This window comes from Acanthaster planci, linkage group LG19 (assembly GCF_054643075.1).
Source record: "Acanthaster planci isolate LZ-2023a linkage group LG19, COTS_SCS, whole genome shotgun sequence".
Lineage (NCBI taxonomy): Eukaryota > Metazoa > Echinodermata > Asteroidea > Valvatida > Acanthasteridae > Acanthaster > Acanthaster planci.
Genome location: NC_141795.1, coordinates 9,725,146 through 9,739,308, shown reverse-complemented (window position 1 = coordinate 9,739,308; position 14,163 = coordinate 9,725,146). Strand labels below are relative to the sequence as shown.

Here is a 14,163-nt window from a genome sequence, read left to right as displayed (position 1 = left end):
CAAACATCACCAGACAGGGACAATGACCCTTTGAAGGCAAATCTCAAATTGATAATGAAAGGAATTGCTGAACTGTAATTAATGTCCAACAGAAAGAATTGTTTACTCAACCATTTGGTACATGTACAGTGTACATGTATGTATGTAAGGCGCCAAAACAAATCTGTTGATTTTAGACTTTGGGGTTGTCACTCAACTTCTCTACCATCGACATGTACTGTATGTGCAGTACAGTACAGGTAGATGCAAAGGAATAAAATTCAATAAATCATTGTCATGGTACACATAAATGTACTGTATAATATTACAAAATGTCATATTTGTGACCCATTCTGTGAAAATGAGACATGCATAAGTGTGCATGTGAGGCCATTTTCCAATCTTTTGTTTCAGTTTGCATTAGGAAGAGTCAGTAAAGCTCTGTTTTGATGTATCACTCATTTTGGGTATCCCGATGATCAGTTTCTCCAAGGCCTTAAATTTAGCACGGCAGTTGACATATGAATGCAAGTGCAGAATGCAAAGCCTACACAGCGTAGTGTGCTGGCCCCAGGAAATTCTCCAATGTAAAAAAAATAGAAGGGTGGTGAAATTTTCAGAAGGGTGGAAAACTTTAGCGGGATAAAAATTTTGGCAGTGCAGCCTCCCTTACTAAAACCCCTCAATGAGAACACTGTTGATGAAACAGACACTGAGTGGCTGAAAATCTTGAGGGTTTCTCATGATTTCCCTAGTACAGTATTCTTTACATGGCCTGAAACTCCTCCAATTGAGGAAAAGGCCAATTTTCTGCAAATACAAGCAATTTGGGGGACAGTTAGCAGCGTAAGTAGTGAACACAACAGTACAATTTCAGCTCATAAGATCCAGCCAATGTCTGGTAATATCCCCAGCCATCCCGGAAAAACTTGATCAAAGGAAAATACTATAAATCGAGACAGGGCCCAGTACATGTACATGAAGGAGTACATGTAGGGCCCTGTTTAAGGGTCTACCTTTTTTTTTACTTTCTCTGCACAACTGAATCCTCATAGTGATTCATTACTGCAGTAGCCTAACACAATCTGTCTTTTTTAATCTCCTTAACAGTACACTTCACATTTTTCATGGTGAATAAGTCCTTGTGTTGAAATCAAAACATATGTGTGTAATTTCACATTGGACAATAAGGCCAATTTTGTACATGTACCATGGGAAACTGGATGCACTTTTACAAGTACTATTATTGTCATTATTCGTTGTCCAGTTGGTGCAAGTGAAAGGCACCTCTACTTCAATCACAGTAAAAGTCACAGTGACTAATCCTATTAGAACACCACCTTTTATCAGCCATATCACTGGGTGGTTACTTTGTGTTCACAACCCAAGAATTGCCAAAGGCATTTTTGGGGGACTGTCAGTCATATACTTACAAAGCTTTTCAAGTCAGGTACACGTATGGTACACTAACCAGGGGTGTAAGCGGAACTTAAAAAAATAACTTGAGAATAGCTGAAATGGTGAGCACGAAGCAAGTGGGGTCCGGGGCACAGGAAAATTTTGAAATAAAGATGCTCTGTGGTGCACTTTACAGCCTCCTGGTGCAACTACTGGCAAATTTTGTCTTGCAATTTAGGCTAAGCATATGTGTATTTTTAGATGTTCGTCATCATGATCATATCTGGCTGAAATTCCTGAAGGTTAAAATGAACTACATGTAGTAATACATGAATATGTACATGTACATGTAGGTATAACAAAATTGTAAATACACATAGCAAGGTTTGTAGAGTGAGTTGGCCCTTTTCCCACCTGATCTAACCATGTTTTTGGTATTTTGATTCTTTTAAAGAATGCACATCGCATGTTCAAGCTTGTGGATTTTTTGATCCTGGCACTGAATGTGTCACCTGCCTGTGTAATGTTGTGCACTTTAAATCTAACAATATCACAAAACGACATGTGTCAGTGTTACTGAGTGGCGGGGACAGTTGCTGAGCAATGCTATTTTTGCAGGGCACAAAAGGGTTACCACCCAATTAGAGGTACGTGTCATGCAGTATGCACATGTATACGTGTATTTTATGACTGGTTCCCTGCTCCTTTTTTTTCTGAACAACTAAACCTGGTAAGCGGTATATTCAACCCATGCACATGTACTAGCAGTTTCATGAAATTGGGACAGAACCGCCCCCCCTTGATGCTTGGGGCATTTTTCGGGAAGTGGACCTGTACATGTATGTCATATTATTTGGAATTCCAACGTTGTTCTCGACAAGTACATACCAGTGAGTGAAGGAGACTTCCAAGTTCCCTCTATATTTCCATCAGCAATAGCCTTAGTGTCCAGTTTATAAGTGTCCTGAAGGCGTAGTAAAGCTGCTCCTGCACCCTTCAAGTCTTCGTTGGCAGGAAAGTAGTCACGATATTGGGAAATGTTCACAAGGTAATCTATGAAAAAAAAAAAAAAACTATCACACCAGACTTCTTAGACCTTTTGCTCTCAGTCTTCCTGTGACCTTTTCAAAACTGAAACAAAGTCGCACAATGCTCACATGAAAGCTCAACCTAACAACCTGCATTCAAGTTTTACTACTTCTACCAGTACATATGCTAATGAATGGACAGTTGCTTCCAATACTTTGAACATGGAATAGCCCCATGGTGGATCCTGAAATTTTGTCAGGGCTGGGGGGTCAGGCCAGAGATTTATTTCAATGTCTAATTTTAGTGGACAAGCAGAAATGATGATGAAACATTATACACGCCATACTTTTTATGTGATAGTATTGGTGGTGCATTTACTTTAGGTTCCCCATTCCCCTCCCCCCTTTTTTGTCTCAGAATGAGAGAGGGGGGGTTCAACCCCCTAAACACCCAACCCCTTGGATCTGCACCTGAGTCCAACTTCTATTTTATTCACATTGAAAAAAAAGCATACTTGTTTTGGGCACATCTAACCGGATGATGTTTTCCAAATCGGACCATTCCCAGAGAAATCTCTTGACCAATAGCAATGCGTTGACTGGATGGGACAGGTAGAGTTCTGGGTCCTGCACAGACTCGGTACTGGCCCTCTGTAAACCATCCATCAACCTGAGCAATTGAAAAAAGCAGGCTCATGTAAACATACATGTACATTTGCACGGTTTTCTTATTTAAACCCAAAACTGCATTTAACATTACATATTGTAATACGTAAATATACATGTACATGTATGTCACTATGTACAGTGTACCTGTATTTCAGAGAACACTTGTTCGAATTTACAACCAGTCTGCCAAATTTTGTAACTATTGGTAATGTATTAGTTGCTTTTTCAAAAGTATAGGGCCTACATTTACATGTACATATACAGTACAGTACATGTACCTGTACAGTATGTCAATGTTTTTGTGATCACTTTTCTCTTTTATAAACTCCCTTCTCATACATGTATTTGTGAATAAAAGGCAAGCGTATAAAAATTACAAGAAGCATGGAGCACTTGCATGTACATGTACATGTAATTTCACATTAACACCATATGTAATTTAATTTACAATGTACCATTTTAGAAAAACACATTTTATTATAATACACAACCACCAGTACATGTAGTTGAACTTTTTACTAGACAGATGACAACCCATGACCAACTATGGCACAATGTGCATGTAAAAAGTACACGTACATGTACATTTACTTTTAAATACATGCTTACATACAGGTACATGTACTCTGTACACATGAACATGTACAGTAGAGTGCAATTGAAAGTTAACCAGACTATGATAAAGGGAAACAAATTCACATTCACAGGTAAATTTTGCATTTTAACGGCTATTTCCCCCCTCTACAAATTCACAGGGAATCTGGTTTGAAAATGTGAAAAAATGGTGCAAAAATGTGTGAAAACAGCACAGTGCGAAAAATCTGTGTGCAAAAATAATGCGAAAAAGATGTGAAAAGGTGTGAAAACGTCAGTGTAAAGACCTGCTTGTCTATGCTGGATAGATTTTGGATGACGTCAATGTCAGAGGCACTGGATGTGAGCTGTGGTTGTGTACTTGGCCTACATGTACGTGCATAGGGACGGAAATGGGCCACTGCGCACACGTTGTCACATGGATCGTTTTGTGGACAAACACGTGGTCGCCCGACTCCTCGTAGACATGATGCAGTTAATTGATTTTTTACCCCAGGGACCACACTATTTTCATCAATTTTTGCATAAATAGATAAGGTTTGAGTTGCCTGAACTCCTCATTAAAAATTTCACAATAAAAGGTGAACTTTTCTGGACGTTTGATCCACTAAAATGGGGATTTTTTTCAAGTGGAATTTTAGAGACTTTCTGGTACATTTACAAGAAACTAGGTACTACTGTTGAAAAGAATGGGTCAGAAACACCTTAGAAAGATTGAGGTTTAGATCATGAATGTGGGCACATTTGACCGCCGAATGATGAAGCCCACCATGAGTTTCCAAATGGCAGTGGAGGGGCATGAGTGCACTTTAGCCAGTCAACATGGCGTCCGCACGTGGTAGCCTCACATGTGCGGCCGTACATGAGCGGATACGGACTGCCTGATATTTTGTCTATGGTAATCACTGTTTTTATTACTGCTTTTCCAACATACAAATAACAAGTATTATGATATTTGATGGCTCTTCTGATTTTGTTCTCAATTCTTACTAAAAATCATACATGTACATGTACATTCAAACACAAATAAAGTGAGGTTGGGGTTTTTTGGCAACTATTCAACTACGTGTACATGTACATGTACTTGTGAAACTTCATACTTTAAAATCGATTTTGGGGCTGAGGTTACCGTAATTTCCTTCTCAATTGATCAATTTTTCCAATCCATGAAAAAAAGTGTAAAAATTTTTCCCACTTGTGGAAAGAAGGTGTGAAAATTTTGACACTGAGGGGAAAATTTTTCACAGTTTGTGAAATGAATATTTTCTCAGATGGGAAAAAATGTGAAACATTTTAACACTTTTGAAGTTACTTTCAATTGCTCTGCAGTGAACATGTATGTGGACTCTTGACAATTCACACACAGTATCTGAATAGAACATGTTGCCGCTACCAAAAGTATGGCACATGTACAATTATGTACAATTGTGCATGTGCATGTACAATTATGCATGTGCATGTTACTTTTCACTCAGTCATCAATCCAAGTTTTCCTTCTGAAGGATATTGAGAACTTCAGGGGTTATAAAATGAAAATTTTCATTTTCTTTTTAGTTATACAGATGGCATATATACATGTACCAGTATGTAGACGTACATGTACACGTAGACCAGACAAAACTACATGGACATGCACCAGTATAAGCACATAAATATAGTATCAAAAGTTCTTGAATCTGCAGGCAAGGATGTTTATGTACGTAAATGTGTACACAGTACTTGTAGTCAACACAGGAAGTTTTCAAGTGCACAGCTATAAATTTCTGTGGCCTGTACTTGTACATGTACTTGTTTGTCCAATACCCTCCAAACTGAAATATTCACTGTAAAATCTATCAGTACTGTGTAATGTCCAATATCCAAATATTCACAGCATAAACTATGTCCAATGTCTCCAAAACAAGGTACGTGTGTTTGCTGTACATGTACGTTTATATACCGTCCCTTCCAGTAATGATGTCCGATATATCCGAGAAAGTGGCATTATTCACTGTACACACACTGTATGTGAATATACACCTGTATGTCTATTATCCAATGCATCTCAGAAAACAAATTTTTTCATGAGGCATTAGCTGTACAGTACAAACCTATCAACAGTACATGTACATGTGTGTGAATGGCCAACATCAAATTGACGTTAATTACAAACTGTTTTTTTCAAGAACAAATGAGCAACAATTTACATTTGTATGATTCAAAATACCAGTACTTACTGCTTGACTTTCTGTATTTTGAGTTCTTCCTGGTTGACATATTCTCTCAATGCATCCAGCATATTGCTCTCAGTGTAGATGACATGTTCTAGATCAACCAATGATGTAAACACCTCCCCTTGACAATGGACCATCAGGCCAAGTAGACTCAGTAACACCAACAATGGCCTCATGATTGTCTTAATCTAAAAAATAAGAAAGATGCACAAAACACATCAGTTTCAAGAAGAGTGCAGTCCATGAGTGATTATGCAAGATAAAAGTGAAATTAAAAACTCCGTTTCTTGAGCTTCAAAGGCGGGGACTTCTTGGACATATCTGTACATGTAGACTGTACATATACATGAATATACATGTATAGCAGCATGTCAAGAAGGTAAGAAGTTTTCCAAATGAGTTTTTATGGATAAAACACAGGTAAACCATCGTTTTTCAATTCAGAAAGACAATGAATGGATGGATGCAATGAACCAACAAACCTTATCAATTTAACTTGGCATAGCGTATGGTCCATGTACACAGACTTCCAATACGCAACATTACACATACCAGTACACATACATGTACATAAACATATGTGTACATCTCCATGGATGATCAATTGCAATCAATTATTAAAACAAAAAACATAGAAAGAACTGTCAGCAGCATGTACATGTACATGTATGAGCATAACTGTATGTTCACAAAATGGCATGAAATGATACATCCCTAGTGTAAACAAGCATGTACATGTATACATGTACATGCACCATACATGAAATGTACATGCACCACACATGTACATGCACCATACATGTACATGTACATGCACCATACATGTGCATGTACATGCACCATACATGTGCATGTACATGCACCATACATGTACATGCACCATAAATGTGCATGTACATGTACCATACATGTGCATGTACATGCACCATACATGTGCATGTACATGCACCATACATGTGCATGTACATGCACCATACGTGTGCATGTAAATGCACCATACATGCGCATGTACATGTACCATACATGTGCATGTACCATACATGTACATGTACCATACATGTGCATGTACATGTATCATACATGTGCATGTACATGTACCATACATGTGCATGTACATGTACCATACATGTGCATGTACATGTACCATACATGTGCATGTACCATATACACGTACATGTTTAGATGTGTAGGAGAGAGCAAGCTCATGCACCAGTTTTCATTGAGCGGGATTTCCACCATAACATGTAGATAAATGTACATGTACGGTGTACCACTAGAAGATGCACAGTATATATATACAGTGTACCCGAGTTTGCGTCAATTCAATTAAACTTTAAACCAACAAATTAGGACTGGCCAATGTAGATGTAGGCACAGGAAAGCAGCCAAAATGCCAGCCCATTTTCCTCAATGTTATTCCTTATTAAAAGATGAAGAGAAACTTCAAAATCCTTGAAAATGTTGCTTTACAGGCCATCAGCTGAGACTAAGAAACAGGCTGTAAAAATGAGTTCAGCAACGCTGGGAATACTTTTGAATGCATCAATGTGAGGTTATGTACGGTACATGTACATCCCAAACGTAATGTCAAAACATCTCCAAAAAATCCTGCAGTTTTTTAAGTAATTGCATCTCAAAGTTTGCCATAGTCTTGTATGCTAAAATGCACAATATCCACTTTTAAAGCTTTGTTTGGACACTTTCAACTTCAAAACTAGAGAACTGTGATTACGTCAAACCTTCAATATTATAATTATGAAAATACATGTACGTGTACATGTATATGACAAAATAAGAAAAGACAGCACGTGATTTTTGTCAGGTGACACCACAGAAAGACTTTATTATCTTTTTCCAGGGAAGAGATCGATCAATGATAAAAATAGCTGAAAACAAGTGAAAAAAGGTATAAAAAGCTGGACTGTGAAAATCTCCTATACTTTTGTACACAGCCAGTGAGAAAAAAAAAGCTGAAATCCAAAACAAAAAAACCTGAATCAGCTAAAAAGCTGAGAAATCTCACCCGTTTTTCCTGAAAGATTTTTGATCTGGTAGACACCATCATTAGTGGTCTCAAAATATTTCATGATCTGGCTTATTAGAATAAATGAATAAAATGCAAAAGGAGAGTTAATTAATTTTGTTCAGTACAGATACTAGGGGGCTATGATATCCACAATGAATATCTAAAAATGGCTTCCAATTCCAAATCCAATGGCTGTAATTCAGACTTACATGTAAATGTGATTGTCTGAACCCGGGCCATTCGATTATGAAACAAGGCATTTAGAAGAATGTTCAAAAAAGGTTAATCTCACTGGATAGTGAAACTGATTATCAAAAGAGCACATTTAATTTTAAAGTAATGATTTTTTAATAAATAAAATGGCATAATGCAAAGGTAAAGGAAACAGCTCTAATGAACAGGACAGCTACGAAATCCAGGTGCTTTGTGCTTCCTTGAAAAGACAACACTGAAGAGGACTGCGAATTGGAACCCTGGAGCATCTTCTCATTACTATTCATCAAAAATCATTAAGTAGAGAGTCATTCTGTCCTTAAACAGTGTATGAAGCGGTGGGAGCATCTGTACTAGTTTCCCAATCAAACGTGTTGGTCGATAAATCATCCTCCGAAGTATCCAGAGATTCGGCCACACTTCTTGATGACAATGTGGAGGAAGTGACAATCTCACACTTGTTTTTCCAGAAAGGTTTGTGAGGGCAGAGCTCAGGATAATCTTTGTTGAGTCAGTACTTCAACTTGTCACTTCTGTAGTAGAAGAAATAATTAAAATTAGATGAGTGAATATTTGAAGAAAACAAACGTTACTGTGGAAAGACTGGACTAGATAGAATGAATTTATGAGATAGATCATGCACATGATCCTCCGACAGTTCAATTTACCTTCTACTGATGTACATGTATAAACATTATTAAATGAAGAGTAGGCATCACAGACTACCTATGCAACACCTTCTCTCCACAGACTGCCCATGCAACACCTTCTCTCCACAGACTGCCCATGCAACACCTTCTCTCCACAGACTGCCCATGCAACACCTTCTCTCCACAGACTGCCCATGCAACACCTTCTCTTCACAAACTGCCTATGCAACACCTTCTCTTCACAGACTGCCTATGCAACACCTTCTCTTCACAGACTGCCCATGCAACACCTTCTCTTCACAGACTGCCTATGCAACACCTTCTCTCCACAGACTGCCCATGCAACACCTTCTCTCCACAGACTGCCCATGCAACACCTTCTCTCCACAGACTGCCCATGCAACACCTTCTCTCCACAGACTGCCCATGCAACACCTTCTCTCCACAGACTGCCCATGCAACACCTTCTCTTCACAGACTGCCCATGCAACACCTTCTCTCCACAGACTGCCCATGCAACACCTTCTCTTCACAGACTGCCCATGCAACACCTTCTCTCCACAGACTGCCCATGCAACACCTTCTCTCCACAGACTGCCCATGCAACACCTTCTCTCCACAGACTGCCCATGCAACACCTTCTCTTCACAGACTGCCCATGCAACACCTTCTCTTCACAGACTGCCCATGCAACACCTTCTCTCCACAGACTGCCCATGCAACACCTTCTCTCCACAGACTGCCTATGCAACACCTTCTCTTCACAGACTGCCTATGCAACACCTTCTCTTCACAGACTGCCTATGCAACACCTTCTCTTCACAGAATGCCTATGCAACACCTTCTCTTCACAGACTGCCCATGCAACACCTTCTCTTCACAGACTGCCTATGCAACACCTTCTCTTCACAGAATGCCTATGCAACACCTTCTCTTCACAGACTGCCCATGCAACACCTTCTCTTTAGACTGCCTATGCAACACCTTCTCTTTCCAACTCCAATGTCAATCCATGTAGTTGTTGTTTTGAAAATTTTATATATAAAGAGTCAGTTTTGTAAGCACGGCGCAATTTCGATAACTTTCAACCTATCATACCGGTGCGAATGAAGGTTAGTTCCATTTTTTTTTATTATCATCTTTTTTTTATCATTGCCACGAACATTTGAGGAATCTTTGACATACTCATGATTTCCTGGCCATTAATCACTATCTCTGCTGAACATTTTGTAGGCCTCTAGCTTGGTGCTCCATCTGAAGTTCATTCCTTTAATACAATCAGACAGTAAACAATGCTTTTATACCGGTCACTTCATCCAAACAGATTTTCCCATCACACCCTCTTGAAGCCATTTTGAGAAAATTGAAGAAACAATAGGAAGGAGTGGCTTGGCCTTACTTTGGCAATTATGCTTGTACAATTCAATGAGTCAGAACGGTGATTAGATATGCAGGCACGTACTTGCAACTGTGCACAATGCCCTTCACAAAAGGTAACTACAAGTACAACACATTTTGCAGGTATGTACATGTACTTCAACTTGCCAATATTACAAGGTCTAGACAGAATTGATATGAGCCAGCAGTTATAAAAGTGTCTGACTGTGTTGACATGCAAATGAAGACCCCAGCGTACAGTGGGAGCTGGAACAAGTGCTGGTTTCCAATCATCACAAATGGTGGTTTTAATCAGAGTTTTGAATGAAATCTACTAAAAATCATTTCCTGCATTATTGTCAGCATTATTCACCATGATTTTGAATACGACCTTAATTTTAAAAGAAGCCTAAAATAATGATAATGGACATTGAAAGACATGAGGCCAATATTGTTTAATTTTCCCCAAAATAAAGGAGATATTTTTAAACTAAGTTAAAAAAATAGGAAAACACATCAATCAAATATTGTCTACGGCTTACCCTTCAGGACCCTTGCTTTTCCTTGTAAGGAACCGAGTGTATAATTTGTAATAAGAGGTGCGATATCAAACCTCCAGAGCGACACAATCTTTGTTCCAAATGTGTATCAAAACATTCTCATCTCTTTTGCTCTCTGCTGCTTAACAAAGCATTCCTGGAAAAGAAATTTAAAAGAAAACACAATTTAAACCATCTTGCTTGTGCTCTTATTCTTATAGCCAGTTTGTTAAACGTTATTTTTTGCCAAATATTGACATTTTTGGAAAGATTGTCTGCGCTGTCTCTGTTATCAGTCCAAATAAAGGCTGCTGCTTAATGTGGACCCCTAATCAGGCATCTTTATGTACTCTGTCAATGCTTGGGTCCTGGACGGATACACATGTACAAAACAGCTTTCAAATTTTCAAATCACCCACTGACATCCACCACATTTTGTGAGCTGAAATTCCACCAGCACGTACTACCTACATGTATGCGACTAGCCATTCCTAGGTTGTCATTTCAAGGGAATTTGTGGGTGTCAGTGGGTGAAACATTAAAAAATGTGAAAGGTTTTTCTATAAATACATGTACACGTATTTATATCCAGGACCCAAGGGAAGGGCCTTATTTACAGGTCTACTGCTTAATACTGCCAGCCCATCTGGTCAGATTGAATCATACTTACCGGTACATGTACATGTATGAATATTTTTTACATGTAATTTTCAATCAGTATACATGTGTACATGCATTTCCTTCATGCCTGTAATCTGCTAATCCCACTAGGTGGCCGGCTAATACCTCTCTTTTACGATCTTTGGATTGGCCTGGCCAAGACCCAATGTCCATTAGACCTTTCCTGTGAAAGATGCAAATTAGACAGGTGCAAGCGCGACCGTCAACACTATCCGCAGTGTACGAGAGCTGCTGTAACTATGATCTGGCATGTTGAAGGTCAATCAAAACCTTATTACAGCCTCTGTCCGATACTTAAGCACACTTTTCTTGAAACCAAGCATGCCAAGTGAAGTTTTAAGTGTCCTTAAGTTGGAAAGTAACAATTCCTCGTCTTTTAAGTTTGGCCTTCCTGTCAAACTATACTAGTACACAAACAGCGTGTATGTACCGGTACACGTTGCGCACATGGGGATTTGTATTGTTATGTCATAGTAGATTTAAGCAACTTTGCCATCCAGTTGCAATATTGTACATGCTCCTGCCTAGTTATTTGCACAATTCATGGTAAAAGTTCATTTGTTGAATCCAAGTTACTAGAAATACATGTACATGTAGCTTCAATGGTGGGCATGACGGGCTGAAATTGAAATACCAACATACATGTACATAGAGCTACCGGTAAATTACTATGGAATTTTAAAAGCTACTTCAATCAACATGCCCTTGCCTGACTGGAATTGATTGTAATGTGCAGCTTACCTTCATCAAAAATTTCTGCCTGCAACATCTTATCCTTGACGCATTTCCCACGTTGAGTGAAGAACAGCTCAACTTTACTCCATGATACATGTACATTCAAGTTAACAGGCAACACACCAGATATGCCAGAGTCTTGAAGATCTTCCAAAAGATCTAGCCGAGAGTTTCTTAGGGGAAGATGAAGCTTCAGAGAGAGAATCTTAGTTGTTTTGTGTAACTTTTGTTTTCAAGCAGCATTCAGGCATTTCAAAACTCCGGTAGCATGTCTCGTGACAACCGATGCACGTGTACATGTAATTTATATGCTTCTCCATAGGCACAGTCTGTGCAGATTGCGAGTAATCCCTCGCGCTCAGTTTGTTTGATGATTTCGCGACGTCTGCCGCATAAATCAAGCCTTTCTTTGGCACACAAAGTGAACTTTCTCCATCAAACATTTGTAAGGGCTTTTACTCTTTCAAGTTTGAATGATTCTACATGCATTAAACACCTGAAATTGATAATGCAGCCCAAAGAGCTGTGGTGATTACAGGTACAGGTACATGCACTTTAAAACCGTAACAAAACTTTACAAAGTAAAGTTGGAAATGTGAAATACATGCACTTTACATGTACATGTAAGGGGTTGGGGTTGGGTTGGTGTTGGTTCTGATGTTGGGGTTGGTGTTGCTTCTGGTGTTTGTTTTGGGATTGGTGTTTGTTTTGGTGTGGACAGCTACCGGTACATGTAGGTACATGTACATGTAATTATGTACCAGTATATATGCAAAACAAACATCAAGGTTACTTTTTTACCTTTTCAATTCATATCCCATGAATTTTCTGTTAAAAATTAATGTGTTGGCAAGCTTACATGTACACATCGACATTATGAGTCTATGCACCAGTACATAAACTACTCAAAAAAGTTAAGGAAAATTTTAATTTTGTGCATACTTTTTATATTCCACTGCTGAAAATATCCCAACATAATTGTCCTGAATGACCTCAAACAAACTGTAATCAATTCCACCCGTGGTTTGTTTCAGTTGTTACATACATTTATAATGTCTCTTGCATCATTTCACACCCTGAAATGTGGGCCTTTAGGGTATCAGCTGACCACGTGAAGTGGTACAAAAGTGGGTGCAAGGGCATTTTTCTGTCATTGGTCTCCACAATCAGACAACTTGCAGCAGCAATGCCAAGACGCCACCTGAGTGAACCAGAGGTTGCCAGAGCCCTTGGGATGCTGGAAGCTGGCTCCAGTCAGCAAAGAGTAGCCCAAATGATGGGTGTGTCTCACAATGTCATCGGCAGAGCAAACCAACGACACTGGGAGACAGGGATGTACTCAGAGAGACCCCACAGTAGAACTTGTCTGGGACATGATGGGAAGGAGTATCAAGCAGCTGGAGGCACAGCCACATGGACTGCAGCAGGTGGGTGTGGCTCTGGCATGTCTGGAGGCTGCATGGGATGCGCTGGATGTCAGTGACATCAATCGCCTCATTAACTCCATGAGACAGCGGTGTGAAGCCGCTAGTATTGCTGCAAGAGGAGGCCACACTCACTACTGAGCTGATTGAAAGACATGCAGACTGAACATTTTGAAAAAATTTTCAGGTCTTTTCCTTGACACTGTCCATCTTGAGATTGCCCAATTTCTCATCATGAAAATGTGCATTTAATGTTTTGAAACTTTTTAAATTTTTTATTCCAATAAGAACACCATCTAGACAAACAAAAAAAGAAAGAACTTGACCCCACTCATTGCTTGGAAAAATTACAAGTTAAGAAAAAAGTGGTCTTTAACTTTTTTTGAGTAGAGTATGTATTTTTTTCAATCATGATGGTGGTAACCACAGAATGTTTTGTTATCAACAACAGTTCAACAAAATGCCATTTTTGTGATTAGAAACAAGTTAACCCTGACTCCCAAGGGTACACGTACATTTACATAAAATCATATTGACTTTGAGAGGATTAAGCCATGTCAGGAAATGGCGGGTTTGGTGGCTGTAATGTGTACAGTGCACTTGTGGCAGATATGCTGGGTGCAACAATATTTTTAGC

The 14,163-nt window shown here is 39.1% G+C and overlaps 1 protein-coding gene and 1 long non-coding RNA gene across 7 annotated transcripts in view; both read right to left on the bottom strand.

The window, feature by feature from the left end:
- Positions 1 to 14,163, bottom strand: part of LOC147796010 (prolyl 4-hydroxylase subunit alpha-1-like) — a 52,120-nt gene that overhangs the window by 25,347 nt on the left and 12,610 nt on the right. For all 6 annotated transcript variants that reach the window (XM_087129943.1, XM_087129949.1, XM_087129945.1 and 3 more), the window contains exons 2-4: positions 5,885 to 6,069; positions 2,921 to 3,075; positions 2,266 to 2,430 (exon numbers count right to left, since the gene is read on the bottom strand). In XM_087129943.1, coding sequence (XP_086986069.1) covers positions 2,266 to 2,430; positions 2,921 to 3,075; positions 5,885 to 6,069 — 505 coding nt within the window. The remainder of the gene's footprint in view (positions 1 to 2,265; positions 2,431 to 2,920; positions 3,076 to 5,884; positions 6,070 to 14,163) is intronic.
- Positions 7,058 to 13,780, bottom strand: LOC110986836 (uncharacterized). Its single transcript, XR_015423374.1, has 4 exons — positions 12,109 to 13,780; positions 10,690 to 10,843; positions 9,956 to 10,037; positions 7,058 to 8,653 (listed from the first exon to the last, which is right to left on the bottom strand). It is a non-coding gene; the product is annotated as an uncharacterized LOC110986836 (long non-coding RNA).